At 55.4% G+C, this 24,626-nt stretch overlaps 1 protein-coding gene across 1 annotated transcript in view; it reads right to left on the bottom strand.

Annotated features, from left to right (window-relative positions):
- Window positions 1-751: 751 nt before the first annotated feature.
- LMX1A (LIM homeobox transcription factor 1 alpha) overlaps window positions 752-24,626 on the bottom strand; it is a 46,179-nt gene continuing 22,304 nt past the window's right edge. The window contains exons 4-9 of the mRNA XM_074598515.1: window positions 7,217-7,449; window positions 2,352-2,521; window positions 2,122-2,199; window positions 1,941-2,010; window positions 1,648-1,818; window positions 752-912 (exon numbers count right to left, since the gene is read on the bottom strand). Of these exons, the coding sequence (XP_074454616.1) occupies window positions 752-912; window positions 1,648-1,818; window positions 1,941-2,010; window positions 2,122-2,199; window positions 2,352-2,521; window positions 7,217-7,449 (883 nt within the window). The remainder of the gene's footprint in view (window positions 913-1,647; window positions 1,819-1,940; window positions 2,011-2,121; window positions 2,200-2,351; window positions 2,522-7,216; window positions 7,450-24,626) is intronic.

A 24,626-nucleotide genomic window follows, 5' to 3' on the forward strand; every position in this document is an offset into this window, starting at 1 on the left:
TTGCTGTACAGTAAATTTCTGATAGACTTAGAAATAAACTTTGTTGATACAATCTGGCAGGCGCGGCTGTGCGGCCCATCGCCCACAGCCACGCAGCTCTGCACGCGCCCACGTGCAAGCCCACACGCACACACATACACATACATACGGCCCCCTCCTCGGGGACGGGGACGATGTTAGGGGTTTCTAGCTTTCTATATTCGCATGGGAACATCTATCTTAAAAGGCCCCGTGTTTAAACAGCCAGCACTCAAGCTGGTTGAGGGAACAGAGGGAAAACCCCGCAGGAAAATTTTCCCCGTGTTTCCCCAAAAGCGTTGTCAGCTTTTCAAATTTCAAAGCCCGGCTGATGCGGCGGGCTCCCCGGCCCCCGTGAAAATCAGCAGTTTGCCCTTCCCGCTGCTTGGACTGAAGGTGGTGCAGAGGGGATACGGCACCGGGATGCTCCCGTGGGAAGGGTTTCCCCCTCCCCCTGCCGAAACGAGAAATTTGGTTCCCCGTTTGAAATTTGAAAACCCACCAGCCAGCTGCAAAAACCACTCCTGTCCCTAATCCTAGGCTCCTAAGAGAAACATGAAACTATGCAACCCATAACTTAACTCGCTCCTTGGGAATCCCAAGCTACAACATATTGTTTGACGGCATCCCAGCATTTGTGGCTTCCCCCTCCCTCCCGACCCTGGGGGCTCTGTAGCCCCTCCTGAAGCAGCGCGACGACATCGGCTGCCCCGTGCCGGGGACCAGGCCACGCTCAGGAGGTGAAGTAGGAGTTCTGCATGGAGTAGAGGTGGTCGATGGGGTTCCCCACTCGTGCCTGGAGCGGCCCCGCGTCCGCCGTGGCGAGGAAGCAGTCGCCCAGGTTGCTCAGTGAGGTATCATCGCTATCCAAGTCGTGGAAGAGGGGCTCGGCACCTTTGGAAGCAGGGAAGGAGTAGAAAGACTTCAGAGCCTGCTTTCTCATCTCGCACCTTGGCAGTGCCCGGTACCCCCAGCTTTTGCAGTGTGAGGATTTAGGGAAGAAGGGACTGCTGTCTTCCCAGAAATTGCCCCATCCCTCACACGTGCCCCCACCAGACCGCCCCCTCGCCATGGCCCAGCATCCCTTTGATGGAGAGAATCACAGAATTACAGAATGGTGGGGGTTGGAAGGGACCTCTGGAGATCATCCAGTCCAAGCCCCTGCCAGAGCAGGGTCACCCAGAGCAGGTGGCACAGGAACGCGTCCAGGCGGGGTTGGAATGTCTCCAGAGATGGAGACTCCACCACCTCTCTGGGCAGCCTGTGCCAGGGCTCTGCCACCCTCAAAGGAAAGAAGTTCTTCCTCATATTGAGATGGAACTTCCTATGGTCAAGTTTGTGCCCGTTACCCCTTGTCCTGTCCCTGGGCACCACTGAGAAGAGCCTGGCCCCATCCTCCTGACACCCACCCTTTCAGTATTTATAAGCATGGATAAGATCCCCCCTCAGTCGTCTTTTTTTCCAGACTGAAGAGACCCAAATCCCTCAGCCTTTCTTCATAAGAGAGGTGTTCCAGTCCCCTCATCATCTTTGCTGTCCCCTCTCCAGCAGTTCCCTGTCCTTCTGGAACCAGGGAGCCCAGAACTGGACACAGTACTCCAAGGCAAGAGGCAAACCCCGGAGCCTTACCATAGGGGTGCATGTGGTCTCCGGGCATCTGCGGGGGGGTGAGCCCTTGCCGGAAGGGGTCGGAGCCGTAGACGCTTTGCTCCATGCCCAGCAGCTGCTGAGGTGGGGGCAGAGCGGTGTAGGGGTTCAGCATCCCCTCCAGCCCTGTGCTGCCACCACTGTTCGTCTGGGCTGGAAGATAAGAGCAAGCCATCGGCGCAGTTGGGCTACCACCTTTTTGTGGGGGGTCCAGCTCCCTTGGGAAGCCTGGAGAGGGCTGGGAAATGGGGAGACCCTGGATGTGAGGGGCGTACCTGAGCTCAGGCGCTGCGTGTTTTGCTGATCCTGCTGCTGCTGCTGCTGCCTCCTGGCGAGCTTCTTCATCTGGGCAAGGAGAAGGGGAAAAAGTGGGATTAAATCATCCCCCAGCCAGAGCGAGGAGGGAGGGGCGCCCTGGCACCAGGCGCTGGTGGTGGGCTACCCCAGTGCACCCACCTTTGCTCGCTGGTTCTGGAACCAGACCTGCACCACACGGACGCTCAGCCCAGTCTCGGCCGCCAGCGTCTCCCGCACCTTGGAGAGAGGAATGACAGTGGTGTCTCAGACCCCTCAGATTTTCGGGAGTACTTTTGGAGGATACAGAGCAGCTGGAGCAAGTATTTGCCCAGCATCCAGGACATCCCTGGGGGCTGGAGGCAGCTGAGCATGGACTCTTCTCCCCATACCTTCCTGCATGGCTTGGAGGAGACCTCAAACGATGCCTTGAACGCCCTCCGCTGCTGCGTGGTTAGGATTGTCCGGGGTCTCTTGGGCCGCTTGTGATCCTTCCCATCCTCGGCACCCTTCCCCGAGGCTTGACCCAGTTTGCAGATGCTGTCCTCATCGTCACTTTTGCCTAAGGGAGGAGTGAAAAAAAACAACAGGTCCTTTACAGACAATGGGCCATGCACATTATCTTCCAGCATGTCCAAAATAACCTGGGAGACGTAAAACAAGCTGGTGGGGATCTTCTTGTGAATGTGCGTGAGGAGCTGAGGTTTGGGGCTGGCTGACCCATGGCAGCTCAGACAGGGTGGGAGCTGCTGTGGCTCATAGTTTGGGGTGGCTCAGCCAGCAGACGTCCTTTTTGGTTCTTCTTTTCCCCAACTGTCTGAGCAGCTGCAACACGAAACCCTGGGACACCTGATTTTCCCTCCATCAGACCCAAATCCCTGCCTGCTCCACAGGGATTTCCTGACAGGCCACAGCTGGGGACACATCTGGACAGAGACAGGCAGGTCACATCCACAAGAGGGGACAGCAGACGTCGAGGAATGCTGTGTTCCTGGGGCTGTCCCCCAGCCTGGCTGGGGACCAGGCACTTGGTCCCTCTGCCCAGAGAGCCCAGGCTGGGGCAGATCAGGCAAAGGGCGAGCAGAGATGCTCAGAGAGGGCAAGGCGTTAGCCAAGACCTCACAAACCCCTCCGGATTTGCCCTACCACGGAGGTCCACTCCATTTAGAGCACAGAGTTTCAAACACAAATATAAGGGGCACCTTTTCGCCTATATTCCCCCCCCGCCACCGAGGAGTTTTAAGTCTCCCTGGGTACAAGCCCAGGTTGCTTCAAGCTTCACCCCCTCGGGTCCTTGCTGCAATGTGCTGCTCCGTTCTGTTCCCAGGCACTGGTGTGTATCTCCTTGCTGCCCTCCATCACTCGGGGCCATGGGGCCTTTGGGCAGGAGCTGCTCTGAGACAGCAGGCAGTGCTGCCCTGCCTCTTCCCAGCCCTCCTCATTTACCGCTCCGCCACCGTGTCCATGACCTCGCCTGCACGGGAGGGCTGTAAATGCAGGTTTGACAGCACAGGTCCTTCCCTCTCACGAGCTGTAAATCACTCACAGCCTTTTCCAGAAAGCTCCTCCGCCATCCTTTTGGGAATTGATAACAGAGCTGAGGTGCTGGTTTGATGCAGATGCAGACTGCAAGGCTCTGCTTGGCCCGAGTCCCATCCCGGCGCTGCCGTATCTCCAAGAGATGGGGATGCACCAGCAGGTTTTGAGCCTGGCCCAGAGTAATTCATGGCTGAAGCAGGTCAGGTCGTACCCCATGGCGAGAGCTAATCATGGATGACACAAAGCAGGTAAGTGTAAATCCAAGAGCAGCCCAGTTGGAAGGTGGGGAAAGACAGGAGACCAGGGCAAGGGGAGGCAATGTTTCCTGCAGAGGAGCAAGGATGCTCTTGGGTACCAGTTTCCTCTTCCTTCCATGCCGCTGGTCTCTCTCCTAGGCTCACCAGCCACTATAGAGACCTTCCCTGTGGTGAGGGCTGGGAGGGCTGGGACACGGAGAGATGTCCATGCTGGTGGTCCCCAAAACAGCCTGGAGCTGGGTGCTGGTCCCCAGGAGCCAGCGCCTTGCTGCTGCTGCTCGCCCACAGCACATCCATGGCACACCACCAGCAGCAATGGCAGCGGGAAAGACAAACTGCTGTTTTCTTGCACGTCCCAGTGTGAGAGACGTAGTAATGCAGACGGTCTGAGAGCCCCATTGCTGGGGACGCCCAGGGCGGGGGGTCTCTGATGGCTAATGGGGCTGAGCAGCGGCTGCCGCAGCCTCCTCCCCAGTGCCAGCACAAGCAGGGTCTCTGCTTCACCGAGCTGCCTGCTCTCCCGAGAGAGTTTAATTGTGATGGAAGAGATTTTTTATGAATACTGGGGGGAGGAATGTCAACCGATGGGGACATTTCAGTGCCTGAACCCCTCCGCACCTTAATACGAGGTGAGCACCCAAATCCCTCCCCCGGGTCCAGGAGGAGCAGAACCCGGCGGGGGGGAGCCAGAGGCTCATGGACTCTATCAAGCAAATGATGCTCAAAACCCACGCCAAAGGGGAAAATCACACTCCCAGCAGCTCCACCCCCACCCACCCCCACCCACCCCAAGACCTTCCCCCCTCAACACCTGCTCCCCAAATCCCTCCCAGAGTCAAAGGGAAAGAAGGAAAAGCGAAGCCGGATTTGGCGGGGTATTACTTTTAATTAACTCTCCCTTTCAAGCCTTTCCCCACCAAGGAGGAGGGGGGGCAGGGGGGGAGAAATTAATGAGTGTCTGGAGCTGCCCCTGATGTCACCTGGGAAGGGGCCGGGGCGATGGATATTGTGCGGCGTGCCCTCGGTCCGACCCGCCGAGCCTGCATCCCGCCGCCGGGGCCAGGACATTCCTCGCTCGGGAGGATTTAGGGAGAGGAGAAACGTTAGGACGCTTTTAATTGGAAAGTGGGGTCCTCTTTCAGAGGGGCTTGTTTACTTAGGCTGGGCGGCGGAGGCTCGGGGGAGGCAGTAATTGAAGCGGGGGTTTGGGAGATTACAGACAACATATGGCTCGCTTTTTATCTGCGCTTTCTCATAAAGTGGCCTTTGGTGCGCGGCGGCCCGGGGGGAGGGAGGGCAGGGGGCTTCAAAGCAGCAAAAAGGGGACTGGGGAGAGGTTGGACATGCACATCACACGTTGCTGGTGAAGGGCATCCGGGACCTGTGCCGGAGCAGGGACACCCCTCTGCATCCCCCCAGCGTGGCGGTGGGGACCCCGGGGGGGATGTGGCAGGAGGGGGCAAGGCCACGCCACGCTGAGCATCTGCACGGGGTGCGCACCTGGGGTGGTCCCTGCTGGGTCACCGTCCCCAGAGCCATGTGCCGTCCTGAGACAAACTGTTGGTGGCCACCAAAACCAGGCAGGGATGGCGGTCAGGCTAAGCTTACGGGGTCTGTGGGGAGACAGGAAGGGCCGGGACCCCTCAGGCAGGGTGTGCCAGGGGGTGCCGGGGGCTTCGGGTTGGGTTTCTGACCAGCCTAGGAGTTGTCATGCCCTTTTGATCCCACGCTGGCCCTTCGCATCCCTTGGGTCTCAGCTGCAGTTTCCACCGAAATAAGCATTTCCCATCGAGGTTTTTGCTAGTCGAAGCTCTCGGTTTGGCTGGAGCCCCTGGCAGCGGGGCTGGACCACGGGACGACGAGTCACTGGGGAGGAAAAGCTCCCCAACCTTTCCCAAACTGCCCTTTTCCCCCACTAGGAATAAACCCAAAACATTGTGGGACCAGAGGCCAATTCACTTAATTTTCCCGCATGACGTCTCCTCATTGGTTCCTATTTTAACTGAAAGAGTTTGCACATCCCATAAGGAAAGAATAATAATTCTTCAATCAGTTAAGGACTTTCCCAGGGCTAAGGCAAGAGCCAGCGCCAGCGTGCCGGATCCTGCTGCCTTCCTGCCTCTCCAGCTCCTCCAGCGTTGGACCATCACTCCCTGGCTCCCTTCAGCCACCTCCTCCCATGGCCTCACTCTATTTTTTAAATATCATCACTGTTACTTGGGGAGGGAGAATATTCTCTTTCGAGCAAGCAGGAATTGCGGAGACGGGCTCTCGCTGCTGAGGAGCACAATATGAAAGAGAAACACAGGCTTTGGGAAATTTTTTTCTCCATCCCCACCAAAAACCACCCCCGTCCCTCCATACACCTTCCCCCAGCTGCAGCATCGCCTGTGCCTGGTGCTGAGCGCCGGGCTTTGCCGTGTCTGTGACCTGCCCTGCTTCACACCTTAACACCCCCCTTCTAAACAGGCCTGTAATGCTGATTTTTATTTTTTTTTTTTTAATTCAGATGGTGTTATCACAAGGATTTCTGCTAGCAGATCCTTTCCACCCCTCCGGCCCCTGTTGCTGGGGTTTCTTACTAAATTTTTCTGCCTGGGAAACATTCCGATTTGATTTGCATCGACTGTAGATAAACATTGTAATGCTGATCTGATGCCACCCAACCCAGCACTGACACCCTGGCTGGAGCAGGGCGCCAGCCCCCTGCCCACTTCCAGCCACAGCGACACCTCTCCTGAACCCCCTCTTGGCTCCGTGGTGTCCCCGCAGTGTCCCCACCCCTGGTCTGCAGTCTGACTCTGGCCATCGACTGCCTGGGAAGCTGCCGGGGACAGAAGATTTTGCAGGCCCCCTGCCTCCAGCTCATGTTTTAGCTCTGTGCCTCAGTTTCCCCTCGGTATTCCCAAGGGTGGCTACAGCAGAAGCTGCTCACTTCTTGCTCTCAGCCTTTCCAGAGTCCCAGGCGGGGACAGGGAGGGACACAGAAGGTTTAGCCCAGGGTAGTAAGTGGGATGCTTGGGACCGTGAATTTTTTTTAGGAATAAAATTCTCCTTTACAGTATATTTATACTGGGGCAGTCCCTTCATTTCCCTGGGGCAGGGAGGTGGGACATGTCACCTTTGGCATCTAGGGAGGCTGTACGCCCCTGGGGATAGGGTGCTGGTGGCCTGCACAGTCCAGGAGCACAAACCCTTACAGAAATGTGCCTAATGAGATGGGATGGTCCCCAGAGCATCCTCCGGCCCTGCAGCCCCTCCGCTGCCGAGCTCCCTGCTCACCGAGGTGGGAGAGACTCTGGATGGAGGATGCAGCGGTGCTCATAGAGCTTTTCCCTTCGGTCCATGGGGCAGAGGTTGAGGGCAGTGAGACCCAAACCTCTCCTCCAGACCCCACCGCGCTCACAGGGGCCTCGGAGCAGGACCAGCCAGGGAGACGCCGGGCGCGGGCGGCCCCTTACCAGAATCCGACAGAGCCGGGCTCACCAAGCTCAGCAGCTCCCGTTCCTTCTCGTAGTCGCCCTTACAGAGGAGCTGCCCCTCCTTCAGCACAAACTCGTCTCCCTTCTGCAGGCGCCGCTCGCAGACGCAGCAGCAGAAGCAGCGCAGGTGGTAGACGCTCTTCTGGGCGCGCATCACCAGCTCGCTGGGCGCGATGGCCTCCAGGCACCCAGCGCACTTCACCGCGAAGAGCCTGGGGGAGCAAGAGGAGACCCCGCTGGGACGCCTGGTGGCACCGCGGCTGCACCCGGCGGGTGGCGTGGCATTGCGGACAAGGGACAGGACGCCTATGGTGGGGAGACAGGCATCGGCACAGGACCACTTTGTCACCCCAGTGGTGCTTTGAGCGCGGTGAGGGGCTGGGCACGTCGGTGCTGGCACCCCACGGTGACACGGCAGGTGCTGCAAGCTTGCCCTGTGCCAATAGGGGATGCTGCCTTTGGGTCAACTTTAGCGGTTTTGGTTGACCTCTTACAAGGTGCTTACCATGAACGCAGTCAAAGGATGAAAAACCCAACGTTTGGACGCTGCAGGGTGAAAAGCAAACAGTCCAGCCACCACCACCACAAGACACGTGGCCCAGCACATCTACATGAGTTTTATCAAGCCAACCCTGCATGTCCACCTGCCTCCAGCTCAGGCCTAGACGTGAGGAGATGCTGGAGATGGCAACAGGGCCAACAAGCTCGTACGTGCCTCTCAACCAGCACCTGCAGAAAGCATCCGCACTGTCAGTAACCCACAAACCACCCAGTCCCTCTGGCTTCGGTCACCGGAACAGCCCCGTTCCTGCTTGCAAACATATCAGGAATGTCTAATATATCATAAAAATCCCCACGGCAGCAAGTTTTGGGTTAAGGCTGGTGACAGACCGAAGATTTGATGTGTCAAAAGGAAAAGAAAAAGCTCAGCTTGTTCCTTGACATTGATGTGACAGTGTTTGAGGCATCCCTAATTGTGCAGTTCCCAGGTTTCAACACACTGGCTTTATACTTAAAAGCCAATAATAATAACAACAGCCATAACACTTTAGGTTGAAACAGAGCTTTTCTTTCTCCGACTTTCCATGTCTTTACCGAGAAGCTCAGTAGCATGATCAATGATCTACGGTTGGGGAAACTGAGGCGAGCAGAGCGGAGGTGGCAGCATCAGTGTTGGCTTGAGAGGATTTGGAGGCACCTGGAGCTAAATCCTGGATGTTTTAAGTGAATGGGATGTTTCCCCCAGTAGAGATGTCTGAAGGTACCAAAGCAGAACCTCTTTGCCACCCCCAGATACGTGCGTTTTTGGCTTGGGCCCCATAAAGAAAAAAAATCACTGTTTACCCAGCCCCGTCCTAAATATCTGTGGGAACTGGACATTATTATTCCCCTGACTTGATGACTTTGGCCCAGAAAGAGAAGTCAGAAGTCCGCACGCATCCTGCAGAGGTTATCTCCGAGCATCGCCTGTGTCCCAGCATGGGGACGCCCCAGGGCCTCGCGTGGGGAGTGCTGCATCCAGCCCTCCACCGGCCCCAGACGGCTCCCACCTCCGTGGTCCCCATCCCATGTGTCATCCCTGGGGGACACCTGAGGGGAGGGTCAGGGGGCTGCAGGGCTGGGGAGGGGAAGGGCAGCCCTGCAGCCACCAGCGGGCTTTCAACCCTCAACCCTTCTTTTTTTTTTTTTTTTTTTTTGGCTCTCACGAAGGAGATGAAATGTGCTGAGTCAGCCCCATTCCAACAAGGAGAGGAACAGATGTACGCAAAACCCTTGCAGCAAAACCCTCAGCAAATGGGAAAAAAAAACCCTCAAAAAGTTTCTGTGACGAGCTTGATAGCCCATAAAACAAGGAGACGGGGTGGGGGGGGCACACAAAGCAAAGCACATGCGTGTCTTCGTGCCTCAGAGGCAGCTCCCAAGGCGAAGGCACCCGTGACGCCAGGGATGCTGCTGCGCAAAAGCTCCCCAGCAGCAAAGGGGAGCCCATGCGCGCAGCCTCTGCCCCCGTGAAATCCCCGCCGGGTTTCGCTTCACCTTTTCATTTCACCCCTTGAGTCGCCCGACAGCCCGTAACCAAGAGGGTCGGCTGCGCGAACCACTGGAGGCCGGGGAACATCCCACCGGTGCAGGAGCAAGAGGATAACGCCTGCCTTCCTGCGCCAAGGGGCAGGGTCGGCTGCCGAGCATCACCTCCCACCCGCGGGTGAGCAGCGAGCTCCGGAGGCAAACAGCTGCCTGCCAGATGTGCGCACGCAGCTGGCAAGGGTGCCAGGGCACACGGCCACCCTCCAGCAGCACCCGCCAACCCCAATCTAGGTGTCAAGGGCTGGAAGGGTTGGGAATGGGGCCCCCAAAACGTTCACCGCTTTATTGGCGGCGGCTCCCTCCCACATCGGGGTGCTCCCACGGACGCTTCATGCTGGCACGTGGGCTATGCCCACTCCTTCCCAAGTTTTCCCAAAACGGTGGCAGCGAGCACAGTGATGTCCATCACTCTCCCCGTGCCAAGCAAATCCTGGGCGCCTCAGCAAATTGTAGCATCCCGCAAGAAGCAGGAAAGGGACGTTACACAACTTTTATAAAACACTATTGTCGCTACAGAAAGGGGAAAATAATCACATAAAAGGTGGGAGTTGGGGATTTTATAATTCCAGATAATGCCGTTAGTGGCTTTTATTTTTGCACATTCGACTTCAATTTCCCAGGTTTACATATGACCGTCTGTCTCTAAGATATATGTATTTCCAACATCCCTGTGACTGCCCTGGGAGGAGAAGGACGTATATTCCCCTGAAAGCATCCCTTCTGAAGGGTTGGTTTTTTTCTTGTTCCAGCTCTGAGAAGCACAGGCTTGTGCTAATATTTCTGTAGTCGTTTCATCTTTAATTATGTCTCTCTTATGTCAAAGTGGAGGCAATTTGTATTCATCTGGTAACACATTCTCATCCTGTTTAAATGAAGTTTAAGCCCTACCTGTTGGGATTACGAACTGCCCTCAGTAATAAAATATTGATAAGCTATTACGTTACTGCTATCTAATCTTTACGAATGAACGTGCCCAAAAATCTCTGTTGCCAGGACACTGATTAGAGAGCCATAAACCTCTGCCAATTAGGCATGACCGCACCAACCGAACGATGGATGTTTCCAAGCCCAAAGCGCGTTGCAAAATGAGAAGGTGTGAGATTCAGGTTAGGCTGCCTAATAGTAGACACTCAAAGCCGCGCTTAGGTCACTGAATGAATGACTTCATTTCCAAACTGCCCGGTCCCCCACAGCTCCCGCTGAGGGATGCGCGACAGACCAGGCGTCTTTCACTGCCCAAGGCAGGGCTCCCCCATCCCTGGGCAACGTGAGATGCTGAGAAATCCCCATAAAACGTCCGCTGCAGTATGAACCCATAAAGAGCTGCTTATAAACCCACAATGAACCCAGACCGTAGGCACTAAAATGTCACAGACAAAATCTGCAGCCTGCCACAGGTAGTAATGGGGAGAGAGCAAGAGGCATCGCTGGTGTCCCAGACCCCTATGGCCCTGGACCAGCCCTGGACACTACCAGCTCCTCTGCAAGGACCAGGGAGGAAGAGCATGCATGGATAACCCTCGGCATGGATAACCCCAGGCATGGACAATCCCACCCAGGAATAACCCCACATAGGATAACTCCAGCATGGATAACTCCTGCATGGGTAACACCCTTGGTCGGCCTGTGATGGGGTTGAAAGAAAATTTTGTTCCCGCACCAGATCTAGGAATTAATTTAACATTTTTGCCTGAGCAAGACACACCAGCCTGGATCCAGGGGTGTTTTCCTCCACCCCTGGGATCTCCAGCTCTGCGCCCAGCTCCTTCCCACCGCAAGCAGCAGGCTGCAGAGCAAATGACATTTTTTCTCCCCTCTCTACTTCTTTGTGCCTCCCTGCAGCTACGAAGGGGACTTGGAGATTACATTTCCCTACAGGAGGATACGTGGAAGAGAAGAAGGATGGGCTCTGCCCAGGGACTTCAACAGGTTTGAAACCAAGAACAAATCACCAACACTTAAACTGCAACGGGAGCACCTTCATCTCTGCCATCCTAGGGATGCTGCGGGCTTTGGTTCTCAGTAGATAATTTTTTTTTTCACAGAATCACACAATGGTTCAGGTTAGAAGGGACCTTAAAGATCACCCAGTTCCACCCCCCTGCCCTGGGCAGGGACACCTCCCACCAGACCAGGCTGCTCAAAGCCCCATCCAGCCTGGCCTTGAACACCTCCAGGGATGGGGCAGCCACAGCTTCTCTGGGCAACCTGTTCCAGTGCCCCACCACCCTCACAGGAAAGAATTTCTTCCTGATATCCATTTTTCCTTCCATAGCCTGGGGTTCAAAAGCGATGTAAGGCCTGGCCGGCAGCCTTCGGGTTTGTCCAACCACAGACGAAGCTGGCAGGCAGAGGGCACCGGAGAGGGTGACCCGCTTGGCACCGCGATGCTCGGTGGAAACCCATCCTGCCACGGGCCGCTCAGTAAAAGCCCCAGCGAAGCGCTGACAGTGACTATTTGTAAATAAAAACAAGCCCCCGCAACTTAGGAAGAACTGGAAGAAAAATACGGCGATGCAAGAAATTTTTACCACAACATTAAAATGTTCCTGTATTGATTAATCTGTATTAAAATGTTTTGTTTGTTTGTTTGTTTTAATTAGGTCCCTTTTGAAATGACAATCTGCAATTTTGAAACAGAAAGGTGGTGGTGGTGGTGGCGGGTTTCAAGAAAATCTTGAAACAAAATATTTTGCCTTTTCCGAAAGTGCGTTTCTGTTGGAAGACCCCCCCAAGCCAGCCAGACGGTGGTACAGACATCCCCCCAGGACACAGTCCCACTTCTCCGAGCAATTCCTCTTCCTCGAAAAAGCCACCCCAGACCTCTGCTTTGGGGTTTCCCACCCGTTTGGCGTCACTGAAACCTAGAAATTTCGACACGTGGCCAAAGCCACTGCTGGGGCGATGCATCCCAACGTCCCTTCCCGCACCGATGGAGGGGGAACGCCGTGGGCAGCCCTGGGTTCCCATGGGAGCCACCACCCCCTCTTTCTCCCTTTATTTTGAGGTGACAGGCTGAAAGGGGCCGTGATTGACGGGCGCTTCCCGGCTGCTGTCTGTCTGCGTGCGCCGCATACAAACACAGCCCTTCGGAGCCTCCCCGGGATGGGGAAGGAGGGGGGGCGCGGCGGGTCAGGGATGCCGATATTAAATACTGATGGACAAATCTCAAACGCCGCGTGGAGCCTTGGTTCACACGGCAGGTAAGGCAATGGCGGAGGGATGCTTTCCTGGCCCAGGGATGCGGTGAGAGGGGCAGGGACAGCCCCCGAGTGGCCCCTGGGGCTCCTGGTCGAGGGCTGGGGCTGGCACCATTGGCACCGGTCCCTACGCAGCAGTGCAGGCAGCTGCCCTGCTCGCCTCCCTGCGGCAGACACATCCACAGGGATGCCGGGTTTTCTAGCACCACGGTGCGGAGACCCGACCAACTCATCTTGCCGTGGCCCCAGGAGGAGTCTGAGCAGACCCCCAGCCAACCCATCGGAGATGCGGGGAGCTCCAGCCCGGCCACACTCACAGCCATCCCCAACCGACGGCTCTCTGGAGGGCAAAGCTGCAATCCTCCCCTGGAGCCGTGACCTTGGCGTGGGGATAAGCCGATGGCCACGCACGACGCAAGAGGCACAGGAGGAGGCTGGCGGCGGGTGCCGGTCATGAGCCGCAGGGAGTGAGGACGCCGGATTGAGTTGTCTTGGCACCAGGTCATCTTCTCACTCACTGTCACTCCTCAGAAGGGGGGACGGCAGCACCAGGTCGTTGACGGGCTGGCAGTGGAAAAATGCCAGTTGCTGTCAAGCCTGCACCCATGGCTTGGGAACGAGTCGCTGTCTTGCTGGGCTTATGTCACCCTGTCCCCTCCTCCAGCCCTCGTGGGGCAAAAAGATGAGGCACAGGGCATGGATCATGGCTGAGAAGGAAGGGGGATGGATGCACCCCCCAGCGTGGTGCCTGCGAGGGCATCCCCCCGCCGCAGCAATGGGGGGACCACACAGACCCTCGTCCCCGGCAGGAGGGGTGCCGAGGCCATGGGAGCAACTAGGAAAGGGCTGCGTCCACCTGAGCGCTGCGGAGAGCAGGCTAGCACGTCCTGGGGATGAGGAGAGCGTTTCAGAGGGCAACCCGGCCCCAACGATCCCTGGGGACCTCCAAAGCCACCCCAGGTCTCCAGGCTCCCAGGCTGTGGGAGGAAAGCACCCACGGCCACCCTCACCTTTCCTCCCCACGCACCCCAAGCCCTCATGTTGCTCTCCAGTGGGACAGAAGCGGGATGTTTTCCCCGGGGCTGTTCTCCTGACCCTTCCCCGGCTCCCGGCTCCCTCCCCCCGAAGCGGACAAGTGTTCGCTTTACTGCCTGGCAACGGGGCCGGGGCTAAGCTTGCTAAAATATGAGTGTTTTTTGGCTGGAGTACCAGAAGGCTGCAGTCCTACAGAGAGAAAAAAATTGAGCACTCCATGCCATGGCTCCAGAAAGGGGGAGAATTAGGTTTCACACCGAGCAGGCTGGACCATGGCATTCTTTAGTTAATGCTTAACAAACGCCCAAACAAAAGCGGCCAACTTCGCTGCATGTTTGTAAAATGTATTCTCAGCAGATTCGGGTTTATTGGAGAATTCGCTCGCTTTGCAGCAAGTGGCGTTTTCCTTTTTTTTTTTTTTTTTTTTTTTTTAATTTCCCTTCTCCTCCCTCCCCCTACCCCCGGCTCAAGCCCTTCTCATTCCTGCTGCCTGAATGCGTCTTCCGACGCTTCAAGGGGACATGGCAACCGGGCTGAAACAGGCTTATTTCATCCCGGGGGCTGATGCAAACTTCCACGGCCCCAGGGTGCAAACTCTCCCCAGGGTCCAGCCGAGCCGCTGCCTGCAACCGGGGCTGGGGAGTCCAAAAAGTGAACCCTTGGCCTCTTGCAAATCCAGCCCTGAGCGGTTGGCTGGTGGCTGTGTTCTCCAAGAGGCCGGGGAAAGCGAGGAAGGGAGGTGAAGCCTGAGAGTCCTGCTTTTCGCCTTTCCTCACCCAACCCAGCTCTCTCAAGGTCCAAACCCAGTGGTTCTATCCCACGCAGCATCCTGCTCTGCCGCACATCCCAGCCCTGCGCACCTCCCGGACTCGGAGAGCCCGTCACAGTGCTGGATGCCAACAAGCACAACTTGCTTTTCAGAGCCACCGTCGGGGACAGCTGGGGCACAGAGGAGGGGAACAGCCCTATCCAGGGACTGCAGAGGCTTTGGAGGAGTTAAAACTGGGGGGGGGCACGCGTTGGCATCCTGCAGGAGCATCCCTAAATGAGCTCCTGCCCTGATGCTCACTGGCAGCAACCACGTTCCTCCAGGTGCCTGGTGCCATGGCAGAGGACAGCGGTGACAAGGGAGTGCTGGGGAGGTGGCGGCAAAAGGGAAAGGGGGGCAGCAGAGGAGGAGGGGGTTGGCGCTGTGCTTTTTAACCGAAAGTGGTCACTTAACACCCCCCGGACCCTCCAGGGACGCCGCCGGGACACGCAGGGGCACTGCTAGAATGATAGGGTTAAATAAACAGACAAACGAAGCCTTCCAAGCAAACAGCCACTGCCAAAATACACCAGCAACCCTCAAGCCTCCTCTGCACCAAAATGAAAGGTCAAGCAAGTGCGCGGCTTCTCAGGCCGCTCTAAGTTGCTCCATTTCTGATCAAGGACGTGCTAATAAGACTTTCACCAACAAGGTCCTACAGGAGCTGACGGCTCTGGGTCCCTTCCAGGCCCTCACAGAATCTCATAAAAATCCTCTGCTGACTTCAGGAGTGCCCAGAAAGAGACCTCCTGGGGCAAAGCCAGAAGAACAAGACCAAAATGCTCATTTTGGTTTTGTTTCCCCCAAAAGCTGCTTCTTTTTATGGCGTTCCCCCCCCCGCCCTCCACCATAACAGCCTGTAGCATCGGGCAGGGAGCTGGTCCCATCACAGCACCGATCGAGCACCTGGTTTTGGACACAGGAGGGACACAGGTGGGGGCAGGGGAGGGGCACACACAACACTGCTTCCGAGCCCAAACACCATCCCAAGGGAGACAACCCAAGGATCGACCCCATCCAGCCCACGGCACAGCGGTGCTGCATCCCAGCCAATGCATCTCCCACCAAGCCGAATTTCGAGCAGCGGCCCCCCCCACCCCCTCCATGCCCCCAAGAAAACAAGGATAATTGAAAAACCACAATATCACTAGTCAAATTTAATATTGAGAGTGAGTGAGCGGGAGCCAGAGGTCAGAATTAATTACACCCCACCATATTTCAGCACGCTGCCGCGGCTCCGTGTCCTTTCCTTGGGGAGCGGTGCTTCCACAGAGAGGTCGACAGACATTATTAGAAAGGACTGATTTAAACGTACCCCCAGGAGCTTTTCAGCTTGTCTCTTCAGAGCCTTTGTTTGTACCGAGATTAATGGGGAGGCAAATGATGGAAAAGCAAAGTCACCAGGAGTGAGAGGATGTGCCATCGCCGCCGCCACCACCCCGATTTGGCCGGCTTTTTAAGCGAGGGCAGGAATAACTAGGAGAGAAGGAAACGCTGTTTGTGTCTTTCATTTGGTGGATAAAATATTATGATCTTGAAATTTTATTTTTTTTTTAATTATTTTTTTGCTTTTCAAGAAACAGAAATCCCGGCTAAAAAAAGCCCCACAGGCTGGTTTTCCTACCCCCTCGGGGGATTTTACACCCCCGCTGGAAGGAACAGTTTTCATTCTGTTCCAGCTTAGGGTACCCCCTCTTGCAAGTCATCACGTCTGCCTCTGAATTTTTTTTGTAAACCTCCTGCGATGGAAAATGAAAATAGAAACAAACACCCAGATGAAAACTTTTCGAGTTTCCATTCCAAATTTCAAAAGGAAAGGGGGGGTACAAAAAAAAAAAAAAAAAAAAGAAAATAAAAGAAAGAGCGTTCAGATCAAGTGGAGAAGTTGTGAAATCTCCTTCCGTGGGGACAGCCAGCACTCGGCTCGCCTCAGCCCTGAGCAACCTGATCCAACGCCCAAGCCAGCCCCGCTCCCAGCAGAGGAAGGGCTGGGGACCTCCAGCGATGCCGCAAATTTACATCCACTTCGTACCAACGAGTTCAAAAAGGGATCAGGCAAATCCAAGGGACCGAGTCCACACACAGCCTGGTCCCACAGGTCCGACCTCACACTCAGGACGACCCAAATCCCCAACTGCCCAGGGCGGCACGGGCTCCCTTGGCTTTTGGGGAGCTTTCCCGGAGCATCACCATCGAGGGCAGTGCGGGTGGATGTACCTTGGGTCCAGCCCCAACGCTGGGGCTCCCGGCTGCTCTCGAGTCTCCTAGGCTACTATCAAGGCTCATCTTTTCCTTTATTAAACAGAAAACCCAGGTTTCCCCCCCAAGGGCTCCCTGAGCATCCGGGACCGTTTCCCGGGCGTTTAAAATTCACGGTGCATTCGTGCCGACGTGCCAACGCGGCAAACTCTCATTAGGAGGCGACCAATATCCTGTCGAGCTTCCCAGCGCTCCGGCGGCTATAAAAATCGCTCGGCTGTACAAAAGCTAAACAGAGTAAACTAAGTCGGACACAGAGACCAGCTGCTTCAGCCCGGCTCGGCAAACAGAGATCCGCGGGAGCAAACCGGGCGCTGCCGACGGGGAGATATCAGTCTCCCGGCGGGGTTATTTCTCGCCTTATCTTTTATTTCCATGTGCCCCAGCTCCCCCTCATGCAGGGTTTTGCATAAATATCATCTGCGTGGGTTGTCAAGTTGTTGGGATGGGGTTTTGTGGGGGGTTTTTTTGGTGTTTTTTTTTTTCTTTTTTTTTCAATACCATTTCCACAATGGGAAGCAGCTGTTGCGGTTAACAGACTGCTCCGGAGCAAAAGCTGCACTGCATATCGAGATATCTCAAAAGAGGCATCCTTCATTCATAGCTCCGTGCACTAGAGAGCACTATAACATGTGTTTCGATGAAGTTTGTTAACTACTCAGCTAAACAAGCGCGCTGGAAATGCCAGAGGAATATGCTCTGGAATGAATGGAAATATTCATCTAAAAAGACATTAAATATAAGCCATCTTTCTCCCCCCCCACTCTCCGCTGAGCTCATGTTGCAGCTCTCTTCTAGCACGTGCTCTTGGGCTGGGGTTTCGGGAGAAACACAGACTCAGAGAGTGGCCGGGGTTGGAAGGGACCTCTGGAGATCATCCAGTCCAAGCCCCTGCCACAGCAGGGTCACCCAGAGCAGGTGGCACAGGAACGCGTCCAGGCGGGTTTGGAATGTCTCCAGAGATGGAGACTCCACCACCTCTCTGGGCATCCTGTGCCAGGGCTCTGCCACCCTCAAAGGAAAGAAGTTCCCCCTCATGTTGAGGTGGAACTTCCTATGGTCAAGTTTGTGCCCGTTACCCCTTGTCCTGTCCCTGGGCACCACTGAGAAGAGCCTGGCCCCATCCCCCTGACACCCACCCTTTCAGTATTTGTAAGCATTGATAAGATCCCCCCTCAGCCGTCTTTTTTCCAGACTGGAGAGACCCAAATCCCTCAGCCTTTCTTCATAAGAGAGGTGTTCCAGTCCCCTCATCATCTTGGTAGCCCTTTGCTGTCCCCTCTCCAGCAGTTCCCCGTCCTTCTTGAACCGGGGAGCCCAGAACTGGACACAGCACTCCATAAACAAATACTTGGGGTGAGTTTTGCGACCTCAACGGCACCCGAGCCAGGGTGCGACACCAGACAATGGCACACCGGGGGGGTTTCTCATGCCGTCGGTGTCCCGGGGACACGTCGGCAGAGGCAGCCTGGCAACGGGCAACCCAGACAGGCAGTGATCCCGTGATCCCGGCCAGCGACCTGCTCCCAAATGACATCTCACGTGCAGGGAAGCAGAGCTGCTCTGCCTTTTGTGGGTCTGAGCATCAGCTCCCCAGAAGTACTGAGCATCCTAGAGGAGCTCAGTCTCTTAAAGAGGGATAAAACCTCAGGAAAAAATTGATTATCAAGTGTTTAAAGTTCACTTGCTTCTCTAGAGCTCTCTCCTCTTCAGTCTGGGGAAGTCTGGGAGGGAAACCTACATTTTTAGCCAGCATTCACTTGAAAATTCAGTATTACACCAACGCGAATCCAAACCTCTCTTTGGTTTCTGTTTAGGCGAACGTGAATCCAAACCTCTCTTTTGATTTCCTTTAGCAACTGCATTTCAAGGTGGCTTCAGTAGCCATGAACGCCCCCCCGCCCAAAAGGCTCTAATTGATGCCAGTAAACGAGACGTAGTCTCAGATCCTGACGTCAATCAGAGGGATCAGTATCCATCATGGGGTGAAGATGCTCAGAAGGCTCCAAACAGGCCTAAAGATGCTCAGCGCCGGAGCTGGTTAGGAGTTTCCCCATAAAATCATTTCCCTTCCTTGTACTTGCTCTATTTTTTATACATATACGTATATACACACATGTATGTACATACTTTATACATTTTTTTTCTGAAAAATCTTTGTTTTCCACAGAGGTTTTTCAATTCAGACATGAGCCCAAGCTCTGCTTCAAGTCACTTGGGTACCCAAGGGCTGTGCCCAGGGATGCTGAGCAACCTGGAAAAGAGGGACCCCAGCACTCCACTCCCACTTGGCAAAAGCCCTGGCTGGACCCCATCTCACCACTCTTGACCAAAACATTTTTCTGGACCTTTTTTGATCTGAAAACAACCCTGTCCCCTGTGCCACCGCCGGGCTCGTGCCGCGGTCACTGTTGTAGGGATGCGGGGCTGGTGCCCAGCTTGCTGGGCTACCCGAGACAGGTCCCAGCACTGCTGAGGCACCGGGATGAGCTTTTGATGGATTAGATGGTAAAAGCAAACACGCTTTCTCTAGGAAACGGGTTCCTGCTCGGGGTTATCACAGCGTTGGGGGCAGCAGCCCTTCCCAGCAGCCTCCCGCGGCCGGCGAGGCAGGATATTACTTTGTTGCTTATTCATTTTATTGCTTCTCCTTTCTAAATATTTGCTTGGCAGGGAAAGGATTCCCTTTACACAGTATCTGTTTTTACAGGTCAATTGAATTTCTGGCGCGCTCAATCCCTCTTTCCCTCCAATTGCATTTGCAAAACAAATATTGATTGTACCAATTAGCTGCGAAACCCTCACGGAAGATGGCTCAATGCCTTCAGCTGGGAGAAGGCTCTCCTGGCCCCAAAACATGTGCTAGTAGACGGAGCCGGTGGGACGGGAGTCCCCGGAGAGGCAATGTCAGGGCAGGGCTCTGCAAACCCCCAGCAGGACCCTCTGGAACACAACAGCAAAAATGGTGTTCCTAACCCTTCCAGCTAGAAGCGGTATTCAGCAACATCTCTGAAGGGTATTTAATTAAAGCCGGGGTGTCCCCTCACACCTAAGACAAGTGTAAACTACCCTGTGCCTAGTGTTCACTCTGGAACCTAATGATTGCAATCAAGGGAGACCACAAGTGCCACCAACAGCAATAACAAATGTATCCAGGTAGTAGGTTAGATTCATTAACCCTCAAAGCCACACATCCCCAGCAGAAGTCTCATTTCTTCTTGCAAAATCATATCCTTTAAATTAAAAAAAAAAAAAAAAAAAAAGAAGGAAGTTTCCCCCCCAAAATGTCTTTCAGGTTTGCCTGTGCAGCGCTGGGCTTCCCTGAGCTGCCTCACCAAAAGCAAGGGGCACGTACAACCCGAGCACCACGTCACGCTTTTTCACGCTGATTTCATTGCTCTGGGTTTTATTTGTGGTTTCCTTGGGAGGTTTCTTCCAAAATCCTCACTGCCACAGGCAGAAAGGAAAGACATCCCGGCGGAAAACAAACAGTCAGCGTTAAAAACTTGCTGTGCTTTGCTCCGATGCAGTCTAAGTAACTTTTAAAAGAAGGAATGAGAACACTAAATCACACAGCGACGCGAGTCGTGGTGGGGATCCTTCACCCCACACATGGAGAGCTGCACCAGCCCTTGGTGGGACGAGGGTCCCCGGCAATGGCTGGGATGGGGATGCCAGCTCTGGTGTCACTGTAGCAGGAGCTGTGACACGGCCCCGCAGCTCGCAACCCGCTGGATCGCCACTGGCGAAGCATTCGGAGCACACTGTTAAATGTGTCCTGCCCGTGTCAAAAGTCACAGTCCAAGGCAAAGGCGCAAGGGGGGGCGGCAAGGCAGGGGCTGCTGGATTAGTCACGGAGGCAGGGGTCCCCATCCGCAGCCGGCTGGGGCCGGGACATGGACTTCCCTGCTGCAATAGTGCAGGAGAGATGCTGGGCATGGCTAGCGGCTGGCCCGTCCCAGAGAGGACTCCCAAGCTGCCAGGGATGCCCAGCCTGGGAAAAGCCTCTTTATCCAGCGCTCAACCTCAAAACGATGCCGCGGCCCACAGCCGCCCCACCTAGGGAAGGTGGATTGCCCAGCACAGCCCAGGAGCGGCCCAGGATCCGGGAGAAACACCTTTTCCCCCAAAATATGGGATCCTTTCCCCCCCCCCCGCAACATTTCCCTGAATGGCAGCCGGGGGAATTCAGGTTCCCCCCCTGCGGCTCTGGCGGAAAACGAGACAAGAAAACAGAGCGGTCGCCCTCCCATAGCCAGACCCAGGGCACGGGGGCTGATACCCACGGGGGCGTCGGGTCCCCCCTGCAAGCTGAGCTAAAGGCAGGACGGAGATGTCGATATACGAGATGTTGACATACAAGATGTCAATATACAAGCTGGTCTCATCCGATGACAGCATGCACACATCCAGCGTCCCGGGGTGGAGGGCGGGAAGCAGATGCCTGGTTAGAGAAAGGAGGGACCAGCCACAAACTGCTCACGGCTTGGATGAGGATGAAGCTGTTTGGCTCCGTGCTCTGGGCTCAGGCCCATCTCTCCGGTTTAAAGCAGTTGAACCGAACCCAAAGGTTCATTAAATTGGTCTGCCGGGAGCTGGTTCCGCCGCCAGGATATTTCATCCCATCGTGAAGTCGACGTTTCTCTTTGCAGCGGCGAGGGATTTGGGGCGAGCGAGAGGAGGCAGCCCCCGTGGCTGGGGCAGCACCGCCAGCTCCCGGCAGTTCAACTGAAATGGGTGACAGCGGGTGCTGCAGTCCCCGTACCCACAGCCTGGGTTTGGGGAAGAATCCCCACCTTTTCACTATTTCCCTATTTTCTCCTCCCATTTTAAACTGATCTCCCTGGGCTGCATCAGGGACGAGCAGGGACGAGTCCCACGAGCTCAAAAACACACAGGCAAAGGGGAAGAGCCCAGTCTTTATCCTCCATTCATTTCAAATGACATGGTGGGAAAACCAAGGTCAGGAATATTAGTTTATTTTGCCAGGCTGTGTCCTGGACACGCAGGGGCAGAGGCAGCCTGAGCCCCCCTCCCTCGCATCAAGCAACACGCGCGCCCATTCCCTCCTAGCGACATCCCTAAGAAGACGTCACCGTGCCACCTCCCAGCCTTTGCTGAACCCTCTAAAGGTCAGCACCGAAGGCATGTCCACCACATATGGTTATTAGTTCTCTGTGGGTCCGTCCATCCCTCCACTACAGCTGGGTGAACAATTCACAGCGCATAAATTTATCTAGCAGACCTCAGCCCACGTGCTGTTTGCTAACAGTCTGTAGAGAGGCTATATTTTATCCCTTTGGGTTTCTTGGCCAGCGTTCAAGCTCCTGACCCTGATTTATTCGCAATCGGTCAAGAGCCACATTTCATCTCTCATAGGCCACGTCTGCACAGAGCTATTCAAAGCACGTGGCTCGACGTCCCGCAGCAGCGCCGGGGCACCTCGCTGTAAGCCGGTCCCGGTTCTTTGCGGCACCTCCAAAAGGTAACCGGGATGGGGGGGGAATTTGTGTTCAAAAATAGGCTCTGCGGGGGCAAACTTTGTGCTGACGAGAGCAGCGCGGCCGGAACAAACCGCACCTCTTCTGCGCACGAAGGCGATGAGAGCTCCAGATGCCGGCCAACGCTGGCTCGCCGCCTGTCCTCATCCCATCTCACCATCTCTTTGCCCACCTCTCTGCCTATTTATAGTCATGGAAGACCTTTGCACAACGCCCGAGCGGCCAGAGGGTTGAGTGTATAGGCGGGATGGCAAATGCCGCTCTTTAACTTTCCAAAGTCCTTTTCCTTCTGCCTCCCGAGGGGGCTGGCACGGAGAGCAAGGCAGGCACCCTGCCTTTGAGACGAGACCTTGGGACCAGCTGGAAAATGCCTGGCTACACCCATCGCCAACCTGGCCCTGGGGGTTTCATAAACCACCTTACGCTGCGTCTCAGCGAGTCTTTACAAGGGGAGCAATCACGCTCACGCAGACGCGAGCATCCCTCTGCGAAGACAAAATAATCAAGACGATGGGAAAGGTACAGAGTCATCGGCAGAATTCAGAGAAAAAAGAGCGATGCGAAGGATCACGGTTTAGTATCAGCCCTACTTGACATCTTCATCGGCAATTGCAATTACGGACTAATTAGCATGTTAATAACATTAGCACGAGATAATAAACTGGAGAGGATGGAACAGAGCAAAACAAGCTGAAGAGGACCCTAGAGAGATCGAAAAAAAATTAACAAAGGAAAAACACAGCTTCTGCAGTCCAAGGGAAACACATCCGGAGCAGGTGCTGTGGTGGGAAGAGGAAGGCGGGAGCAGGGAAGCGGCTCACGTCGGGAGCGGGGTGTCGGGCAGGCAAAGGAAACCAGCCCACCAGCTCCCCTGCAGACCTGGCCATGGGTCTTGCCCATGAGCAGCTCAGCCTGAAAGGTTTCATCAGAAGAACTGAAGAAGGACCAGCATCGCACACCAGCGATCCGCAGGGCATCCTGGTGGAATGGGGTAGTGCTCATAGGAAAAAAATAATATCCCAGGTAGAACTGTTAAATGCAACTCGACTTCCCCTGGAGCCGTTTCCCCCCTGCCTGGGTTCGGGAAGCCCCATCACGTGAACATCTCCCCTCCGAGCGGCGGCTGTGTGCCTGGTTCCCAAGTGGATCGGCCACATACGGGAAGGGGAGGGGTGGCAGAGGGCTGCCACCTTCACCCCAGCCGGGCAAGGCAGACACAGCTACCAGCTGTGTTCACACTACTAGAGGAGCGCCCCATTCCCAAGCTGTACATGGAAGCAATTCCCCCTCTGCAGAGCCTCACGCTGCTGCCTTCACTTGCTACGTGCCGCGTATTGACAAGTGCAAAGTGCTGGGTGCCCCTGTCCTCTGGTCAGGCCAAAGCCCACCCATGTCTCCTCCATCACACCAACCCCTGGACCGCTTGGTGAAACCTGCACCAGTGCTGTCTTACAGGACACAGGGTGAGGGGTGGTGTCTGAGGTTGGGACACCTTCAGCGGTCCTTGCCCTGCTATCAGTGCTTGATAATACACTTGATAATAAGTCAGATAGATAGAGTTGTTTTCTTGTAAGAAAATCCTATAATAACTCAAACGACCAAAATGGGGTAACCTGAGTGCCTTTCTTACGGGGATTCTGATGGACCTGCACCTCCAGGATTGCAAGGAAAGGGCTGGGCTTGTTAAAAGCACTCTTCATCCTGAGACACAACCACTCCTTAGCCTCTCAGCTGGAGCCCTACATCGCCAAACCCTGGTGCCCTCCGTCTGGGCATCCCTGGGAGTCTCTATCTCCTCTCCCAGTGCCCGATAATTCAGGCAGACCAAGTAGGACCTGAGTCACTGCCACCTGTCCCCATCACCTGGGGGCGAGGAAAGTCACGCCAGCCACATCATGGCGTCTCCTTCCAAATGGCTGCTGCCCCCTTCAATGTCCGAGCACCCCAGCCCTTCCCAGGACAACCAATTCAAGGGAAACCCAGACTTCTAACCCGCCAGGACCAGTGCTACAGCGTGTACGAGCTCTGGAGGCTCCGGGCTGTGCAGCCGCCCAGCATCAGGAAAGGGCAGGAGTTTTATCACCCAAAGGGGGATTAAAGCGGTTCCTGATGCACAAGTATCCGGAGGCAGGCAGGGAGGAGGGGAGATGCTTTCCCGTGATTTGTGGGCTGTTCTCGGGCTGTCCTTGCTGCCAGGTCTTGGGCAATTTGATGACTTTTGTTGCAAACTGGAAGAACAGGAGACATATGTGAAGGAGGAAACTCACATTCCTCTCGTCTAAGAAATCCCTTCTCACTTTCCCCCAAATCGTACATACACCCAACCTCAGCCTCTCCGGGCTGGCTTGGACACCGGCTCTCCTCCCACACCCAGATGACCTACTCGTCCAGAAATGGCCAAGGCCTGCAGCCGGGGCGTTATCCTCTCCTCCTCTCCTTCCCTGCCCGCCTCCTGCCTCCACAGCCCTGCTGGCAGCTAGGGCAGGCAGGGGGACCCT

This window comes from Larus michahellis, chromosome 8, assembly GCF_964199755.1.
Source record: "Larus michahellis chromosome 8, bLarMic1.1, whole genome shotgun sequence".
NCBI classification, from domain to species: domain Eukaryota; kingdom Metazoa; phylum Chordata; class Aves; order Charadriiformes; family Laridae; genus Larus; species Larus michahellis.